The following is a 17,600-nucleotide window of genomic DNA, read 5'->3' as shown; positions in this document are numbered from 1 at the left end:
TTTGAAGCGGTGAAAACCGCTTCCAATGAATGGCTTTGTGTGTATCACGTATGGTCATTTCAGTCCAGAATGAACAGGCTTTTCCAAAAACAGAAAGTCTGTTTAATTACCATATATGGTGATCTACAAACTCAAAAAAGGTTAAACTTTCTTTTAAATATACAAATGTTTTTTGGGGGTCCCTGATACAAATATGTTCAAATGGGGGTCCCTGGTCAAATCCATATTAATGTCAAACTCTATGGTATAAAATGAGTCATCACCACAGGGAGCTTTAGATCTTAGATTAGATCAGATAGAAGTGCACAAACCTCCACTTCACACATTTATAAATATGTATCATAAATACTGTCCATCAATGATGATGATGTAAATATCAGTGTCATACTTGTGTCTCTTATGTTGATATAAACTCATATCTTATTTGTATTTTATTTTTTATATTTGTATACAATAGACAGAGATAAAGTGTATATGTGATCATGTAATTGTCACAGTATCAATATTGTTTCTTGTATATAAACCTTTATACTGAACCACTTGAACCCCATATACTTTATTGACTGGGGTTCCCCAGGGTTCTGTAATTGGTCCCCTGCTTTTCCCCCACCTCTACATCAGATCTCTTGGGTGAAAATAGCAGATCTACAAGCCATCTAATAGCTAAGATCTACATCACAAAGTGACACATTGTGAGCCGTGTTCATTTTGATAGCAAATTATTGTGTCATATTTTAATCATACTGTTTTTCTTATTATTATTTGTTTTTGTCTAGTTTTAGTTGACTAAATGTCATAGCATTTTAGTTGACTAAATGTCATAGCATTTTAGTTGACTAAATGTCATAGCATTTTAGTTGACTAAATGTCATAGCATTTTAGTTGACTAGTGAAAGTGAACCAAACATAAAATGACTTGTCTTTTAGTTCTACTGAATCTCTTCTCCACTTGTCCCTCCCTGACATTTTAGTCTAGTTTTTATTTGTTGATGAAATGTTCAATATATTTTGTCAGAATGTTGTCAATCACTCTGTATTCAAACATCTACTAAATGTGTTGTTAATGAACTCGAATCAATCATTGTTTATTCATTGATTTATTATCTCTCTCTCTCTCTCTCTCTCTCTCTCTCTCTCTCTCTCTCTCTCTCTCTCTCTCTCTCTCTCTCTCTCTCTCTCTCTCTCTCTCTCCATCCCGTAGACTTGGCCAGTAGTTCTCAACCTTTTCAGGCCGCGAGCCCCAAAAGAAACATATTTTAACTGGGGACCCCCCCACTCTACGAGCACTAAGAGTTGAGGCACAACATTTTGTATAACACAGCAGATCTGCTATTTTCACAATTTCTGCCTCTAATATTTGACAATTTGGCCAATGTTTAATTTGTCATTTTAGAGGTATTAAAAAGTCCTTAAATTGTCACTTTAGAAATGAGCAGATTCCTTCTATACACCTAAACTTTATGTTGGTTTGTTTACTGTTGAGAGAGAAAACAATGTTGCACATTAAGTCAATCATCTGGGGACCCCCCCTGGGGGTCCCGACCCACAGGTTGAGAACCACTGGACTTTGGGCGATCACACCAAATGTACTTGCTCCACCCACTCCTCCTGCTCCAGCCACTCCTCCTCCTCTGAAGATTGGTCCTCGTCCGGCTGAGGGTGGTGCTGCTGGTGGTGGTGTGTGAGGTGTGTCTCGTCGCCCCGCTCGTCCCGTGCGTCGCCCCGTGCGTTGTCCTTTGCGTCGTCCCGTGCGTCGGTGTCGTCTCCCTGGCCGTGTGCGAGCGAGGAGGAGAGCGTGGAGGCGGCGTGAGTCCAGTCGGCTGCATCCAGCGCCAGCTCCACCGTGGCCCCCGCCTCCGCGCAGCACTCCTCCACCTCCCCCTCCTCGTGAATCTCGTGCCCGGGCGCCAGCGGAGCCTCCGGGGCGGGCTGGGCGGGTTCAGCGTCGCCCTCCGGGGCGGCGGAGGAGTCACAGCCCTGGCCCCCCTGGTCCCAGCACTCGTCGGGGGACTCCCGGTGGTGGTTGCTCTGGGGGATGAGGGCCAGGCTCTGGGGGCTGTTCTGGTGGGACGAGGGGGGGATGAGGGCCAGGCTCTGGGGGCTGTTCTGGTGGGACGAGGGGGGGATGAGGGCCAGGCTCTGGGGGCTGTTCTGGGCCGTGATGTTCTGGCTGAACCAGGCCATGATGTTGTCCAGCAGCTGTGCCGAGGCCTCGGGGTCCAGAGGCTCCAGGCTCTGGGGGTCGCTGGGCGTGAAGGCGCCGCCCGGCGGGATGACCGGAGACAGCGGCACCTCGTCCTCCTCCTCCTCCTCGTCCCCCTCCAGCTCCCGCTCCCGGGACGGGAGGCACAGCTGGGTGGGAGGGGGGCGAGGGGTGAGGTGGAGCGGGGAGGCTCCGGTGGCGCGAGGAGGAGCTGGAGGAGGCGTGTGTCGCGGGGCGTACTAGCCGGAGCCGCCGGCTCCCTCTTCTTCCAGCTTGGCGGCGGCGCCAGAGCAGCCGTCGGGTTTGCGGGCGGTCGCCGCCGGGCGGGCGGTCGCCGCCGGGCGGCCCACAGATTCTCGCGGATTCTCCAGGCTGGGATTTGGGTGGATTTCGGGGGCCGTGACTCCGCTCGGGGCCGTCGTAGCCGGGGTCCGAGCTCCGGCCGGCGGCGGCCCGGTGGACGGGATCCGGGCCGTAGCCCGGCTCCACGTCGCAGGGAACGCCGTGGTCGTAGGCGCGGTGCGGGCCACCGTCCTCCGCGTCTCGCTGCCCGCCGAAGGCACGCGAGTCCAGGTGGTACGGCGCGCCGATGTTGGTGTCCAAGTGGTAAGGGGGGGTGATGTTGGCATCGAGGTGGTACGGCGCGGGCATGTTGGCGTCGAGCTGGTACGGGGTGGTGATGTCGCCCAGCCTCATCAGGCTGTCGCCCAGCTTCAGCAGCTCGGCGGTGAGGCAGGGGGGAGGCGGGGGAGGCAGGGGGAGGCGGTGGCAGGGGACGGGGGGAGGAGGGGGAGGCACGGGGGGCTGCGGGGAGGAGTCTGTCCTGGCCGGGGGACGGGGGGGCTCCAGGAAGGAGGAGGAGGAGGGGCGCCTGGCCCCCGACGCGGCGGGGGAGCGCGAGGAGGGGTCGCCCAGGTCCGCCGCTCTCTCTGTCTCCGGCCTTCCGTCCGTGGCTCTGTCTCTATAGATAGATAGAATACTTTATTGACAGATATAAAATACATTGCAACAATGACGTCAATTCCGGAAATGTCCAATGTGGACGAAGCTTGTTTCCATTGTGGCCCACTTTGGACATGAAACAAATACACTATAGAGTAACAAAGTCATGGCGTGACTCGCTCATCCCCCGGTTCCAATGAAGTCATTCTCTATGGAGAATAACATCGAGTCATCTTAAAATCCTCTCATATAAGCATTGCGGTCCAAAAATAAACAAACAGTCTTTGCGATATTGTCGGCGAGGTGGCTCTGTGTGGTTTATGATAGTCAGTCACTCATATTTTATAAAGCCAGTTTCTAGCGAAAACGTAACTAATTCGGCGATTGTAACATTAGAGTTTTCTCACCATCAGTTGATTCTTCATATCCATGAGTCAAACCGCTGAGATAATGTGTTTATAATTGGGACAGTTCTTATATGACGCGATATGAAAAAGTTCTATGGGAATTCAGAATGGGGGAAGAAAACCGCAAACCAGGTAGGATGTGTAAATTACGTCACACTTCACTACTCTATATGCAATGCAAACAACCAAAGAACATTGAGAGAGATTTGATTGATTGATTTGATTGATTGATTTGAGATTATACACATAAACATATAATATAATATACATATCGGACAAGAGGTACTCAAGGAGAAAGATCAGTGCAAATTATGCCATCCGGGGTAAGGATATAACTAAGACCAGTTAGTATAACCTTGTTCTCAAATCTTTCAAGGGAATTTAGACATTTCAGGGCTGGAGGGAAGAGGGCATTCCACAGAACAGTGGTTGCGTGATAAAATGCCTGTTCGGGGAGCCCTCCTAAACCGGAATAAACTCGGCTCCTTATTTCAGAGTGAATCAATGGGCCCTAGTACTGTAGGTCATACAGCATAAGCTTCCCCTGGTTGCGTACCTGTCTGCGTCCGCCTGGCGGTCCCGGCGGGACTCCTGCAGAGACAGCTGGATGGCCAGCAGGATGTTGGGGTCGTCCTCGTCCAGGGAGGACAGCGCCGCTCGTCGCCGGCCCTCGCTCCTCTCAGGGCCGTCTGCAATCACACAGCAATAACACAACACAATGATAGAACCTTCTGCAGTCACACAGAGATACCACAACACAATGAGGCTCAGCCTTAACTGTGTCGTTTTAGACTAGATGTTGCTCAACCAGTTCCTTGTCCACTCACGGGTAGGCGGCCAATTAATCAACTCGCCGGGATCGAACTGGGAACCGAGCGGCCGCTCTACTCTACCTCTGGCTAAAGCTCTATGACGATTATTACTCACAGCCCATAGTAATTCATTAAGCAATAACTGAAGTCTGTTGGCTGCTATCTTGGTTTGTTGACATGTTTGAGAGTATGCTATGTACTTATTTGGCATACTCTCTCTTTTTTTTTTTATCACACAGCTCCAGCAAGGAATCCGCTGGTATTCGTGTACCATTCCTCATGAATTCATTCTTACAATTTATATTACATTGTGATTGTAATTCATTCATAACCCATAGTAACTAATACTAATTCTGTTCTTGATGAATTTTGTCTTGCCATTTATAATACATGTGTAATTGTGATGTAGAACATGACCTGTACTTGTCCAACAGGCACGTGCTGAGACCTTAGTGTCAACCCCTGCTGCCTATAAAATACATGGACAAATGTAAGCAATATTAAGCCAGAGGGTGTGCATCATTACGATTATCGGCATGCCAGCATTGCTGCAGTAACCAGCCTATAGACAAGTTCTGTAGGCAGGGGTGAAGTACCGATATAATCATGATAAGGCACAACCCTCCAGAGTTTAATATTGCGATTATACAACTGTTACCCTTTAAAAAACACACGTCAACTTCATTTCATTGTAATTCAGATATTCAATGGAAATCTGTCCATTTTTAATGCCAGATTTCGCTACTACTGCATGTCCCTGAACTTCACATGAAAACTGCTAGCCACTTACAAGGCATCGCCTACGGAAACAATAAAAGCGAGCGTTTGCGAACCGACCGGGCACAGCTGATTTCTTTGTTTGATGAGACCTGTTCCATAGTGGCAGTGCTCATTATCATCACGGGTAGATGGATATTTCAACCAATCGGATTGCTTCATCAGAACTACCCATTGTATAACATGCTATAATTCCATGTATGTCACGGCTGCTCAGGTACTGTACCTGTGCTGTCGGCTCTCCTGCTGGTCTCTGGAGTGTTGCTGTTGCTGCGGACGCTGTGAAGACGACGCTGCCGGTGTCTGCGGCGGTACTGGAAGTCAGCGTATTCCTAGAACATACAGGAAGTCAGCGTACTCCTAGCATAAAACATACTGGAAGTCAATGCTAGCATAACAACAACAAAGCGTTATCCACCAGTGAACATAACATGAAAAAAAGACCTCAGTCTCTTCTCCATAATGTGGGTGTTTTTGCCTCTTAAGCGGCGCATGCTGCAGTGCAGGGTCAGCTTAGCAAAGCTTGCAAGAGACATCCATAGCACGCACACAGCCAGGACTGCACTGATATATACAATATATCATATACTGGGGCGGCATGGCTCAGGGGTAGAGAAACCGTCATTAGAGCACGAGGGTTAATGTCGATGGGTGAATGTAATGCACAATCTATGTACAGCACCTTGGGTAAAGGCGCTATATAAAGGCACCATTTACCATGTTATACTGTACGCATTGGTTTATCAAGTGACATTTTGCACTGTTGTATTTCTCATACTGTAATAACTGCATCCCCAGACCATTCTACAGTAATGTTATTCTGCCGGCCAAACACGTTTGATGCATTTTGTGTGTGTGTGTGTGTGTGTGTGTGTGTGTGTGTGTGTGTGTGTGTGTGTGTGTGTGTGCGTGTGTGTGTTACCTGTGTGTGTCTGTCTCTCTGCTCTCCGTCCCCCAGTACTGAGTGTCGTGCCAGCATCTTAACACACATAAGCAGAGCCTAATTAATTAAACCTTAATAATGTTTTATTCAATGACCCTTCATCGCACCAGTGTTGATTTTGAAATTTAGATTTAGTTTTAGTCATAGTCTTTTGATTAAAATTTCAGTCGACTAAATATCATATGATTTTAGTAGATCTACAGTTGATTTTGTCGACAACAATGTATTTTGCCAGGCCTTGATGGCGGTGAAATGCCTGATTTCACACTTGGTTGCATGCTGAAAATAGCAGATCTACAAGCTCACTTGCAGATCTGCTATTTCCAGAGTGCAAAACCCGAGTGCAACCAAACATAAAATTAACTGTCTTTTAGTTCTACTGGATCTCTTCTGCCTCCATCTCACCCTGTCCTCTGCCTCCTCTTCTTTCACACCGTTTAACTTCATGTCCTCGTTCGCAACATCCATAAATCTCCTCTTTGGTCCTTCCTGCCTGTTAGTTCCAACCTCAGCATCCTTATAAGGAGGCTGAGGTTGGAACTAACAGGCTAACTTCGGACTCGCTGTCCCTCCTCTGTACATGCCCAAAACAGTTTGGCCTCTCTGGCTTTATCTCCAAAACATCTAACAAGCGCTGATGTACGCTCTGATGTACTCGTTCCTGATCCTATCCATCCTTGTTAAGCTGGTTGCACACTGCACTGCGTGTTTTCGTTGCGTTTTGGAAATCCGAAATCCAAAACCAGGGAGAGAGAGAGGAAAGAGAGAGAGAGCAAGGGACTCAGTGCAACAGCTGCGAAAATCGGAAAAAAATCAACCCTGGTCCGAAAATAAATACGAAACGGGCGGCAGTGTGTGACATAACGTGAGGTAGATTTTTTTATTCACGCGCTCCGAAATTCACTCCGATATACGGCCCGAAAAACGCAGCAGTGTGCAAAGACATTTACTACCAGAGAGAACCTCAACATGTTATTCTCTGCTACCTCCAGCTCTGCTTCCTGTCTTTTCCTCAGTGTGACTGTCTCTAGACCGTACAACATAGCTGGTCTCACCACCGTCTTGTACACCTTCCCTCTCATTCTTGCTGATACTTTCCTATCACACATCACCCCTGACACTTTTCTCCACCCAAGAATAATAAATAACATTCCTTTCCAAGTGAGTTTAGTCTGAATATATCAGAGCCACAGGGCTGCTGGTTAAATCACATGCAGTCAGCAGGGACAGGGGGTGACGCACGTCACTCATGCACGACACCTGCTGGATGTTTAGGGAACAGCGTAGGCCAGCTTAGCATGAAGGGAGGGAGTCTGTAGCTGTTTGTGTATGCATGTGAGCATGTGTGCACGAGTCTTACCTCAGGAGAGGCGAAGCCCAGGTACTCCCAATCCCATGATCCTCCAGGGAAACTACAGACAAACAGAAACAACAATATGTACTTACAGAGCTACACACAGACAGATGTGGTTCAGCTGAAATATTTGACCGTTATCACCTCGTTTTACCTCACTATAGCTGTAGCTCCTTCAGGAGTCACTTGAACACGATCATCAAAATTATTTTCAAACCATGTCCCAATATGTGATTCCTGAAACATGGCGTGCGCAAAACAGTTGCTGAACTGCCTTCACTGAATGTGTGTGTGTGCCAATCCATGCTTCATTTTAGAGAAGTATCTTCTGAAGTTCTGTTGTATTCTATTGCTGGTCTGGCCAGTTCAAATACTCATATCTTGACATTATTACTGTACCTACAGTAAGTGTAGGTGTTGACTTTACGGACACATTTTCGGTACTAAAAATATATGATATGGGTTTCAGTGGGAAGGAGTTGGGTCTCTGCAGAGTTGAGTAAAACTTGGAATATGAGGCACGTTACGTTTAGTTTGATAAATATTGTGAAAATAGCAGATCTACAAGCTCACAATGCCTCGCAACATGAGGCGTTGTGAGCTTGTAGATCAGCTATTTTCACAATTTTGGACTCTTGACAATTTGGCCAATGTTTGACCAGTTTTTATTGTATAGTTTGTTGATTACTTTTGATGCAGAAATGTCTTTTTCTTTTTTTTTCTTTTTGTCAAAAATTTTTTTTTAGGTATTAATAAAAGGGTCTTAAAAGTCAGTAAATTGTCATGTGGGGACTCCCTTGGGGGTCCTGACCCACAAGTTGAGAACCACTGGTGTAGGGAATGAAACGTGTGTGTGTGTGTGTGTGTGTGTGTGTGTGTGTGTGTGTGTGTGTGTGTGTGTGTGTGTGTGTGTGTGTGTGTGTGTGTGTGTTTGTTTGTAGTGTATGTAGTGTGTGTTTGTTTGTAGTGTATGTAGTGTGTGTGTGGTGTGTGGCCTCAGGGGAGTCGTTGGGGGCCACACCGCGGGTATAGTACAGTATGTAGTGTATGTAGTTTGTGTGTAATGAGTACATACTTCCTGCGGGGGGCCTCCGGGGAGTCGTTGGGGGCCACACCGTGGGTATATATGTAGTTTGTGTGTAATGAGTACATACTTCCTGCGGGGGGCCTCAGGGGAGTCGTTGGGGGCCACACCGCGGGTATATATGTAGTGTGAGTGTAATGTGTACATACTTCCTGCGGGGGGCCTCAGGGGAGTCGTTGGGGGCCACACCGCGGGTATGTACAGTATGTAGTGTATGTAGTGTGAGTGTAATGTGTACATACTTCCTACGGGGGGCCTCAGGGGAGTCGTTGGGGGCCACACCGCGGGCCACCGAGGCCAGGAACTCCTGCCTCTTCTGCTGCACCAGGCGCGCGGCGCTGATGATCTTGTGGCGCGGTGTCCGCAGGTACGGACGGTTGACCTTCTGGGCCAGGTCCTCCACCACCATCTCCAGGTCCGTCTGGACCAGGACACAACAAGGGGTTAAAGCCAAACCTCACCTGAGCCCAAACAGTTGGAGAACCACTGCCACTGCACTTAACACTTTAGTGTCTTAGACGGAGATCTCCCTTTTCTCCTAATACGTATACAGATACTTCTCAAATTTTTTTTATATTGTGTGAAAAAGCATTGCAGATGCCCTAGCACCCCAAATCATAACTGACTGAGGAAACTTCCCACTGGACTTAAAGCAACTCTGACTTCAGAAGGTTGACATTTCTCTATTATAAATCCTTGTTTTGAGTGATCTCATGTAATATTGTAATATTTTGAAATATGGACTTTTGATATTCATGAGCTGTATGCCATAAATTCAAAGTGTCGCGCTGCGAGGCGTTGTAAGCTTGTAGATCTGCTATTTTGGGCAAAGGGCTTTCTTTGGTGTAGAGGTGAAAAAGAGCAGACTAAGTACAGAGTGAAAGGTCAAGTTTATCAAGTAGTTCAAGTGGTTCAATATTTTTAAACACAAATTGACATGAATCCAAAATACACTGATGATCGTGCTGTCAAACAATGAAACTATATGGAATCTATGAACAGGTTGTGGGGGTCCCTGCTTCATCTCCCTCTCAGCTAAGGGGTCCTTGGCCTGAAAACGTTGAAGACCCCTGCAGTAGAGTATAACCCAAGACAGACGGGTGTGCATGTACTGTTACTGTAGCATACCGTACCTGCATGAGCTCAAAGATCTCCTTCTGCGTGCTTCCCTGCTGCAGAAAGAAGCCGTACGGGTACGAGCACTTCAGCACGCGCCGCGTCTTCAGCAGCTCACACACACCGTCCTCGATGAAGCGCGTGTCTGGAGGGGTGCCCTCTTCTGGTGACACACATGAATTGCAATGCAGGCGTTTAGCGGACGCTCGTGACTTCCAAGAGAAGTGTCTCCAGAGAGCAGTAAGACAGAGAGAGAGAGACAGAACGTAGACTCTAGAGAACAGTAAGACAGGACATACGGCAGATGAAAGCTCTGCTCAGCTGCTCCATCTTCTCCTTGGCCGTTTTCAGCAGCTTCTGCTCCAGCTGCAGAGAGAGAGAGAGAGAGAGAGAGAAAGAGAGAGAGAGAGAGAACCACACAGTCATCATGATTCATTCACTGCTCTGTTGTAACTACTGTACCACCGGTAATGTAGTAGATGCAGCTTTAAGATGCGTTTGCAGCCTCTGTGGACTGTGTGCTTCATTAGCATGGCAAGCTGGCATACAAGAGGGCGCTGCTCACCAATGGAGTAGACTATACCGACTAGGGCTGTCATGATTATGACATTTTACCCACCACATCCCCCGCTGTTTCCAGATCCCCTTTAGGGGTCTTAATTCATTCCCTGTAATTCTATTTGGTATATAACTTATCTAAAATGTTTATGCTTACAGGGAATGAATAGAGACAGAGTCCTGACGCCAAACTATATCTTCATACTGTATATCATGCTCAGTAAATGCTCAATCAAAATATATTCTAATTAATCCAAGACCCACATAGCAGACGGGTTTGGCCCAAATCCGGCTGAAATCCGGCAAGTATGGCTTACCTCTGGCTCGGCAAGTGGTATGTGAGCCGGATGTGGGCCATATCTGGCAATGGCGGTACTGTTTATGTGATGGCACGTTACATGTGGGCCAATTGTGGTTTGGTTCATTTGGCCCAGATTACCCTTAATTTTAACTGGCCCATATGTGTTTTGGGTTTATTTGGCCCAGATTAACCATATAGTTTACTGGCCCATGTGTGTTTTGGGTTTATCTGGCCCAGATTAGCCTTATATTAACTGGCCCACACATGTTTTTGGTTATCTGGCCCTGATGTGCTTCATATTAACTGGCCCACATGTGTTTTTGGTTAATTTGGCCCATATTGGCCTTATGTTTAACTGGCCCACGTATGCTTTGGGTTTATTTGGCCCATATTGCTTCATATTAACTGGCCCACATGTGTTTTTGGTTAATTTGGCCCATATTGGCCTTATGTTTAACTGGCCCACGTATGCTTTGGGTTTATTTGGCCCATATTAGCCATATTTTAACTGGCCCACATATGTTTTGGGTTCATTTGGCCCAGATTATTCTCATATTAACTGGCCCACATATGCTTTCTGAAGTGTGAACCAGTGGTGGAAGGTAATTGCAACCAAAGGTCGCAGCTTAGTATGTAAACCGCCACATCCTGTCAGTTCCGTAACACCTCAATGTCTATAGCTGACCTCAATTGCAGGTAAAATTACATGAAATAAAGACACATGCTTTAACATTGTACAACCACTATTGTGTGTCCTGTGCAGTTACCTTTACCAAACTATTTAAGGTATAGCCAAAAGCCATGTGGTATTTGTTTTTGTTGATGATAGTAGCCTAATCATGCTGCTGCAAGGCCTAAATCATTCTGTACTAACTGTACATTAATGTTACATAGATATTAAATACACGTTTAACATTGTTGGACAACAAGCAACCTATCCCCCTTTGTGTGTCTAAGGGATGAGATGTCATCAAAGGACAAGTTGACTTGCAAAAGGTCATTAATGCCCTATAATATTGCTTTTTCCTCAAGTGCTTTAAATTAGGCCTATAATATGCATGTGACATAATTCCTAGTTTGGGTAGTTTTAGTTAATCATGCCGCGGTAGGGGCACCTAATCAGTGACTCTGGCCAGGGGTCTCCACAACCCTAAATACAGACCTGTCTACGCCATTACATCACTATATTGCATACTCTTCACCACAAGATTGTAGATCGGCTATTTTGGAAGCTATTAAAAAAAGGTCTGTTCTGGCCTGGCCCGGGTCTAGGCCTACTTGTGCGTTTGATACTATATTATGATGCCAATAGTGTTGTACTTTTACTTTTACAAGGCGGCAGTGGCTCAGGGGTAGAGAAACTGTCATTAGAACACAGAGGGTTCCAGAGTTGGTGTTGAAGAGTCGCTGAGACTCTGAACCCCTAGTTGCTCCCGGTGAGCAGGTTGTTGCCTTGCATGGTTTCCTCTGCCATTGGTGTATGGTGTGTGTGTGCGTGCGTGCGTGCGTGCGTGCGTGCGTGCGTGCGTGCAGGCAGGCAGCTAGGATGTGGGAATAGCTGGTGGTTTCTAGGGTTTGCTAGGGTGTACCTAGTTCTTAGCACCTTGTTCCTCAAAAGCCAAAGGTCACATTATTTCATAGTTACTGTGGTAACAATATTGTGTTTTGTTGCACAGGCTGCTGGCTTGCTTTTCATCAGTGGTGAGAGACTGCACTGGCCTCTCCCCCTGGATCTACTTGGATGTGCACATGCATGAGTGAGTGAGTGCATGAGTGAGTGAGTGAGTGTGAGTGAGTGTGTGTCAGTGGTCAGGCAATAGTTATTATTAGGCTATAGACAATAAAAGTCTTTGTTGCATGTATAGAAGCCCTCGCATCTGAACTTCCACTGTCTGCTAGGGTAAGATCCAGATTCCCGACTATATGGGCCCGTGGGCCTGCCTCATCCCCCCACCCCAACACATACCAGCAACAGCAGGCTTGTAAAACTTGGCACATGCGTACGTAAAGCCTTAAAGTAGTGACCTGCCATGTCATCAACAACCAGTATACAGAAGGCGTAGTGGCCTAGGGCAAGGCTGCGGTTACTTGCCTATACATTGCCTGTTTTTGCAAAGTAGGCCAATTGCCCTCTGTCTTTGGGGGCTTTTTTGTTCAGCCTGAAGTCAGGCTCAGACTCAGGGTCCTTGGAGTGAACAAATGGACCCTTATAGGCATATAAATCTGAGAGTGTACAAACGTAACCTTACTTGTCCCCTGCGACCCGATTCCCGATAAGCAGTTGAAGATGGATTTCTATTAAATGAGACGGTCCAAAGGTAATCAAATGGACCTTACAGGTATGTAACTCTGAGAATGTACAAATGGAACCAAATGGATGCTTACAGGTGTAATTCAGATTGCAAGGGAACCAAATGGACCTTTAGTAAGGTCCATTCGATTCCATTGTACACTCAGACTAGTGAACACAGAGGTTTTTAAAGTGTAGATTGTGGTCCCAAGGATTTTATATATATAGGCCTATATACCGGTATGTGCGTGCGTGCGTGCGTGCGTGTGTGTGTGTGTGGCCTAATGCGGGGGACCTTGAAATGGAAAGGTATTGTCTATTTGGCTTACTGTATTGACATGTGATTGTGGTATCCAGATAAAGTTCTACAGGGCTTTCTTTCCTTTTTTTAACATAACAGTCTTAAGTTTAAATTGTAAATCAGGGGTCTTCAATGTTTTCAGGCCAAGGACCCCTTAGTTGAGAGAGGGATGAAGCAGGGACCCCCACAACCTTTTCATAGATGCCATATAGTTTCATCGCTTGACAGCAAAATCATCAGTGTATTTTGGATTGTCAATTTGTGTTCTCAGATATTTAACCACTTGAACCGTCAATACTTAATAAACTTGACCTTTCACTCTGTTCTTAGTCTGCTCTTTTTCCCTTCTACACCAAAGCTCTTTGCCAAAAATAGCTGATCTACAAGCTCACAACGCCTTGCAGTGTGAGGCGTTGTGAGCTTGTAGATCTGCTATTTTGGCTAAAGTTCTCAGAATATGGACAGATTGGACGCTAGGGTTCAAGTGGTAAATATATAAAAAAAGGAGAAAAAAAGGTTTCTATCACTCAAAGATTTGGAGGACCCCCTGTATTAACTCTGAGGACCCCCTAGGGGTCCCGGACCCCCTGTTGAAGACCCCTGTTATAAATGCTTTGAGATGAAGGAAATAAAAACAGCACAATAGCTACAAAATAATGGATTGCATGGTGATAACTGAAAATATAATTTCTATTATTTCATGATGTAAGAAAGTACATTTCTACATTAGTTTATACTATTATTGTATTCTCAGCATGATAGGCTGGATTCAAATTCAAAATCCTGGGTCTTTGAACCTCCTCCAATCACAAGGGGAGAGCCAGCAGCAAGCCCTTTGATGTAGCTCAAATGTCCCGCCTCCTGCTGCAGTGCATGCCCAGGCAAAGCAAGCAGGCAGGCAGGCAGTTACTGTACAGTTAGCCACAAACAAGGGAAGGACCTCATTTCAGCTCTATTGGACCTGAAACATTATTTTTGCTGGTAAGTTGGCTAAACCAAGTCTTTTACTTGAGTGTCTGTTTGAATTGTGCTTTTGTATTGTTTGACAACTACTTTTGGACAAAATGTACAAATTGTACTTTCTAGGCCTAATAGAACATTGCTTAGCCTACTGTTTTTAATTCATGCCTGTTGATCTGTTGATGTTTGGTGGGCATATTTGTGGTTTGAATTGTGCTTTTGTATTGTTTGACAACTACTACTTGTGAACACAATGTACAAATTGTACTTTCTAGGCCTAATAGAACATTGCTTAGCCTATTGCTTTTAATTCAAGCCTGTTGATCTGTTGATGTTTGGTGGGCAATCTGGGCATATTTGTGTTATGGAATATGTACCTGGATCTAAAATGCTAATTTACAGCATAACTTATTGTTAATGTGTCTATTCTACACAGTGTATGCAATGCTAATTATTTTATTACAGCAGAACATGTGTGTTAATGTAATGCTCTATTTTACACCTCACATTTTACATTTGTCTACTGTTGTGATGACTGGCAATATTGTCATTCAAAGCTAAGCAGCTGGAGCTAGTAAAGCTACTTCTAAAAGAAAGCCTTTTCATGCTGTTTCTGTTTCTTGTGTTTTATTCCTTTTAAAATACATTCTATAGCCTACAGCAAGTGCACCACTTACACCGAGGGGATATGCATTGCATTGCAAACTGCTTGGAAGCAAGATCATTGTGTGTTCAAGTGCTTTGCAGTAGTTTACAAGCAGGTATTTAGTCCAGGACAGGATGCATCTGAAATCAAAACCATTAAAATGGCATACCAGGATGCAACTGAAGTTCTTATTTAGGCTCTGATAAGACATGGTGTTAATACTTTGTGTTGATCATGGCGAGGAGGCTGTTGTACCAAAAGCACCTTGGTAAACTGAAGATACTGTTAATTTTAATGTGATTACCTATTAATTCAATGTGTTAACTTAAAATGTGTGGAGTGATTTTTTTTTCTCTCTTTGTTTACAGTTGTTTAAATACTAAAATGTTTTCTCTTCCTAGCACACCATCTTCACAAATCAAGTGATGCTGATGGACCAGGGATTGTCCAGGGATTGAAATCCATACACTGTAACTGAAGGTGACGCCCCTCCCCTTGTACTATTCATGCAATTTAACACCCATCATGTACAGTATATCTGCTGTTATGCTCTCACACTGTCTATCCTGGCTGGGTGATGGACTAAATAACACTATGCAATAAATAAGAAAGTCCGCACACCAACTTTGCTGCTCCCACAGTTCAAAGTTTACTTAGTTTCTTATTTATTGTATAACGTCAGGTACTTGCCACACTGGATAGATATATACTGTAGGTATATGTATTTGTATTTTATTATTTTGGAAATAAAACAATGTAACTTGCAAAACACATTTCCTCCTCTGTGTTACACCTGTAAACCTGTGATGTGACAAAGTTGATTCTTATTCGATAGGTTGAACCAAATCTGCTGCCATGGGCTGATCTCTTCAAAACCTGGAGGAACTGCTACGGAATGGCCTGACCCACCACCAAAAACAAGTAAGTATTTCTTATGTTTGTTGTATGTGTATGGTTTTAAAGGAGAGAAGGGAATTACTCTCCGTATGGTCATTTGGTAGGGTATTCTATTTTTTTTCCTGGCATAGCAGGAGAATGGATTTAAATCCAAATCAGTGTTGAACGTGATTAGTGGAGCTGCCTCTGTTGTTGCTGTGATTGTGGACATCCTTGACGTTTTGGAAATAGTTTGACAGGTACAGTACATAGGTATCTTAATGGTGTAATGTATCTTGTAGACCAGTAATTTGTAATTTGTCAGTTACATGGGTATCTTAGTGGTGTAGTGTATCTTGTAGACCAGTAGTTTGACAGGTACATGGGTATCTTAATGGTGTTGCAAGATGCTGTACTCTGTACCCTAAGCTATCCCATCATATCAAACTGATCAGGGTCAAGGTGAGCCTGAAATATTGAAGGCCAAGGAGCAGCCTGACCAGTTTATTATTATTGCCATCAGTCAGAAACTTTGTATCTCCATATTTCAACCTTGATGTATTAATTGTGCAAGGAAAGCTTATAACATGCGTGCGCTGTAATGCATTTAACTTTTACATCTGATATTTTTATTTTATTTTTGTAATTGTGTGAAGTGGTTAAAGGTCCAGTAATATAAAAATATGTGTTTAGAAATCTATTCTGATGGCAATCATTTCAGATAGTTCAGTAACAGTAATGTGTGTTGTAAACACAACACTCATTTTATGGTCAGATACCACTTTTATCCAGTTAGTCAGGTATGACTCATACAGAATAAACTAGAATCAAATGAATCAATGAACCAGAATAAAAGTAAAATTGGAAATGACTGAGCAGACCTAATTGGAACTAGAACACTGAAGCTGATAAAGTTTTCTTATTTTTATTTGTATTATTATTTGATTGGTTGAAATTGGCAACACTAAAGAGATCAAGGAAATACATATTGTGCAAAATGGTGTTGTAGATCAGTGGTTCTTTTCGGGCCGAGACCCCCAAAATAATCATATTTTAACTGGGGACCACCCTACCCTGACGAGCACTTGAGTTAAGGCATTACATTTTGTATAACATGGTTCTATTGTGAAAATAGCAGATCTATATGCTCACAACGCCGCGCATTGAGAGGCGTTGTGAGCATGTAGATCGGCTATTTTCACAATTTCTGTCTCTAATATTTGATAGTTTGGCCAATGTTTAATGTGTCATTTTAGAGGTATTAAAAAGTCCTTACAATGTCACTTTAGAAATCTGCAGATACCCGCTATACACTTAAACTTTATGTTGGTTTGTTAACTGTTGAGTGAGAAAACAATGTTGCACATTGAGGTTGAGAACCACTGTTGTAGATCATGACTTCATATATTTCTTTGATAGCATCATGTTTGACTGCTTTGACTGCATCATGTTCCCCACAACATGGAGATAAAAGTGTTTAATGAAGAAAACAAGTTTCCCATTACGCAACCCTACCTCTGGGTCGATCGTTTAGAAAATTCAAAACTATGAAGTAAAAAAATGGTAATTTTTGGTGTCTGTATGTGTGTTTTAGCGGCTGAGCATCGCAAATCGTCTAACAAACAACTAATGCCGCGGATCAAGAAATGAAAAAGTTCATCACTAAATGGCTTCAGAAGAGAGAATGTCACAAAGGGAGAATGAGAGGAGCTCCAATGCAGTGTGATGCAGATGCTGTGAGTCTTGTCTAGAAAAGAGATCGTGGTTTAAAAAGATCTTTGAATTCCTACTGCATTGCAACTTTTTTTTATGTATTTTTTACTGGGTGTTTTTATTTGATTATTTACCTCGGCACAAAAAGAAAGGAAACTTGACTTTGGTCTATTATATCTCCCTTTTAATAATACCAATAATAAAATTGTGTTTCATATCATTGTTATCAATGATTTGTCCCCTTTACAACGAGGTAAGGATCTGCCATTTGTGGAATGTGCAACACAGCCACACGTGTGGGTAGCTCCCCTCCAAAA

The 17,600-nt window shown here is 44.4% G+C and overlaps 1 protein-coding gene across 1 annotated transcript in view; it reads right to left on the bottom strand.

The window, feature by feature from the left end:
• Positions 1-1,212: 1,212 nt before the first annotated feature.
• Positions 1,213-17,600, bottom strand: part of LOC308292279 (ankyrin repeat and IBR domain-containing protein 1-like) — a gene marked incomplete at its 5' end in the record, with an annotated part of 135,520 nt that continues 119,132 nt past the window's right edge. The window contains 9 exon segments of the mRNA XM_080734594.1: positions 1,213-2,414; positions 2,554-3,164; positions 4,109-4,241; positions 5,368-5,473; positions 6,064-6,120; positions 7,445-7,496; positions 8,765-8,943; positions 9,656-9,801; positions 9,938-10,004. Coding sequence (XP_080590720.1) covers positions 1,576-2,414; positions 2,554-3,164; positions 4,109-4,241; positions 5,368-5,473; positions 6,064-6,120; positions 7,445-7,496; positions 8,765-8,943; positions 9,656-9,801; positions 9,938-10,004 — 2,190 coding nt within the window. The 3' untranslated portion in view covers positions 1,213-1,575.

The sequence above is a fragment of the Nannobrachium achirus genome (genome assembly GCF_963921795.1).
Source record: "Nannobrachium achirus genome assembly, chromosome: 10".
NCBI classification, from domain to species: Eukaryota; Metazoa; Chordata; class Actinopteri; order Myctophiformes; family Myctophidae; genus Nannobrachium; species Nannobrachium achirus.
The sequence above is the reverse complement of the archived record's forward strand: the minus strand, read 5'-3'. Positions and strand labels throughout refer to the sequence as shown.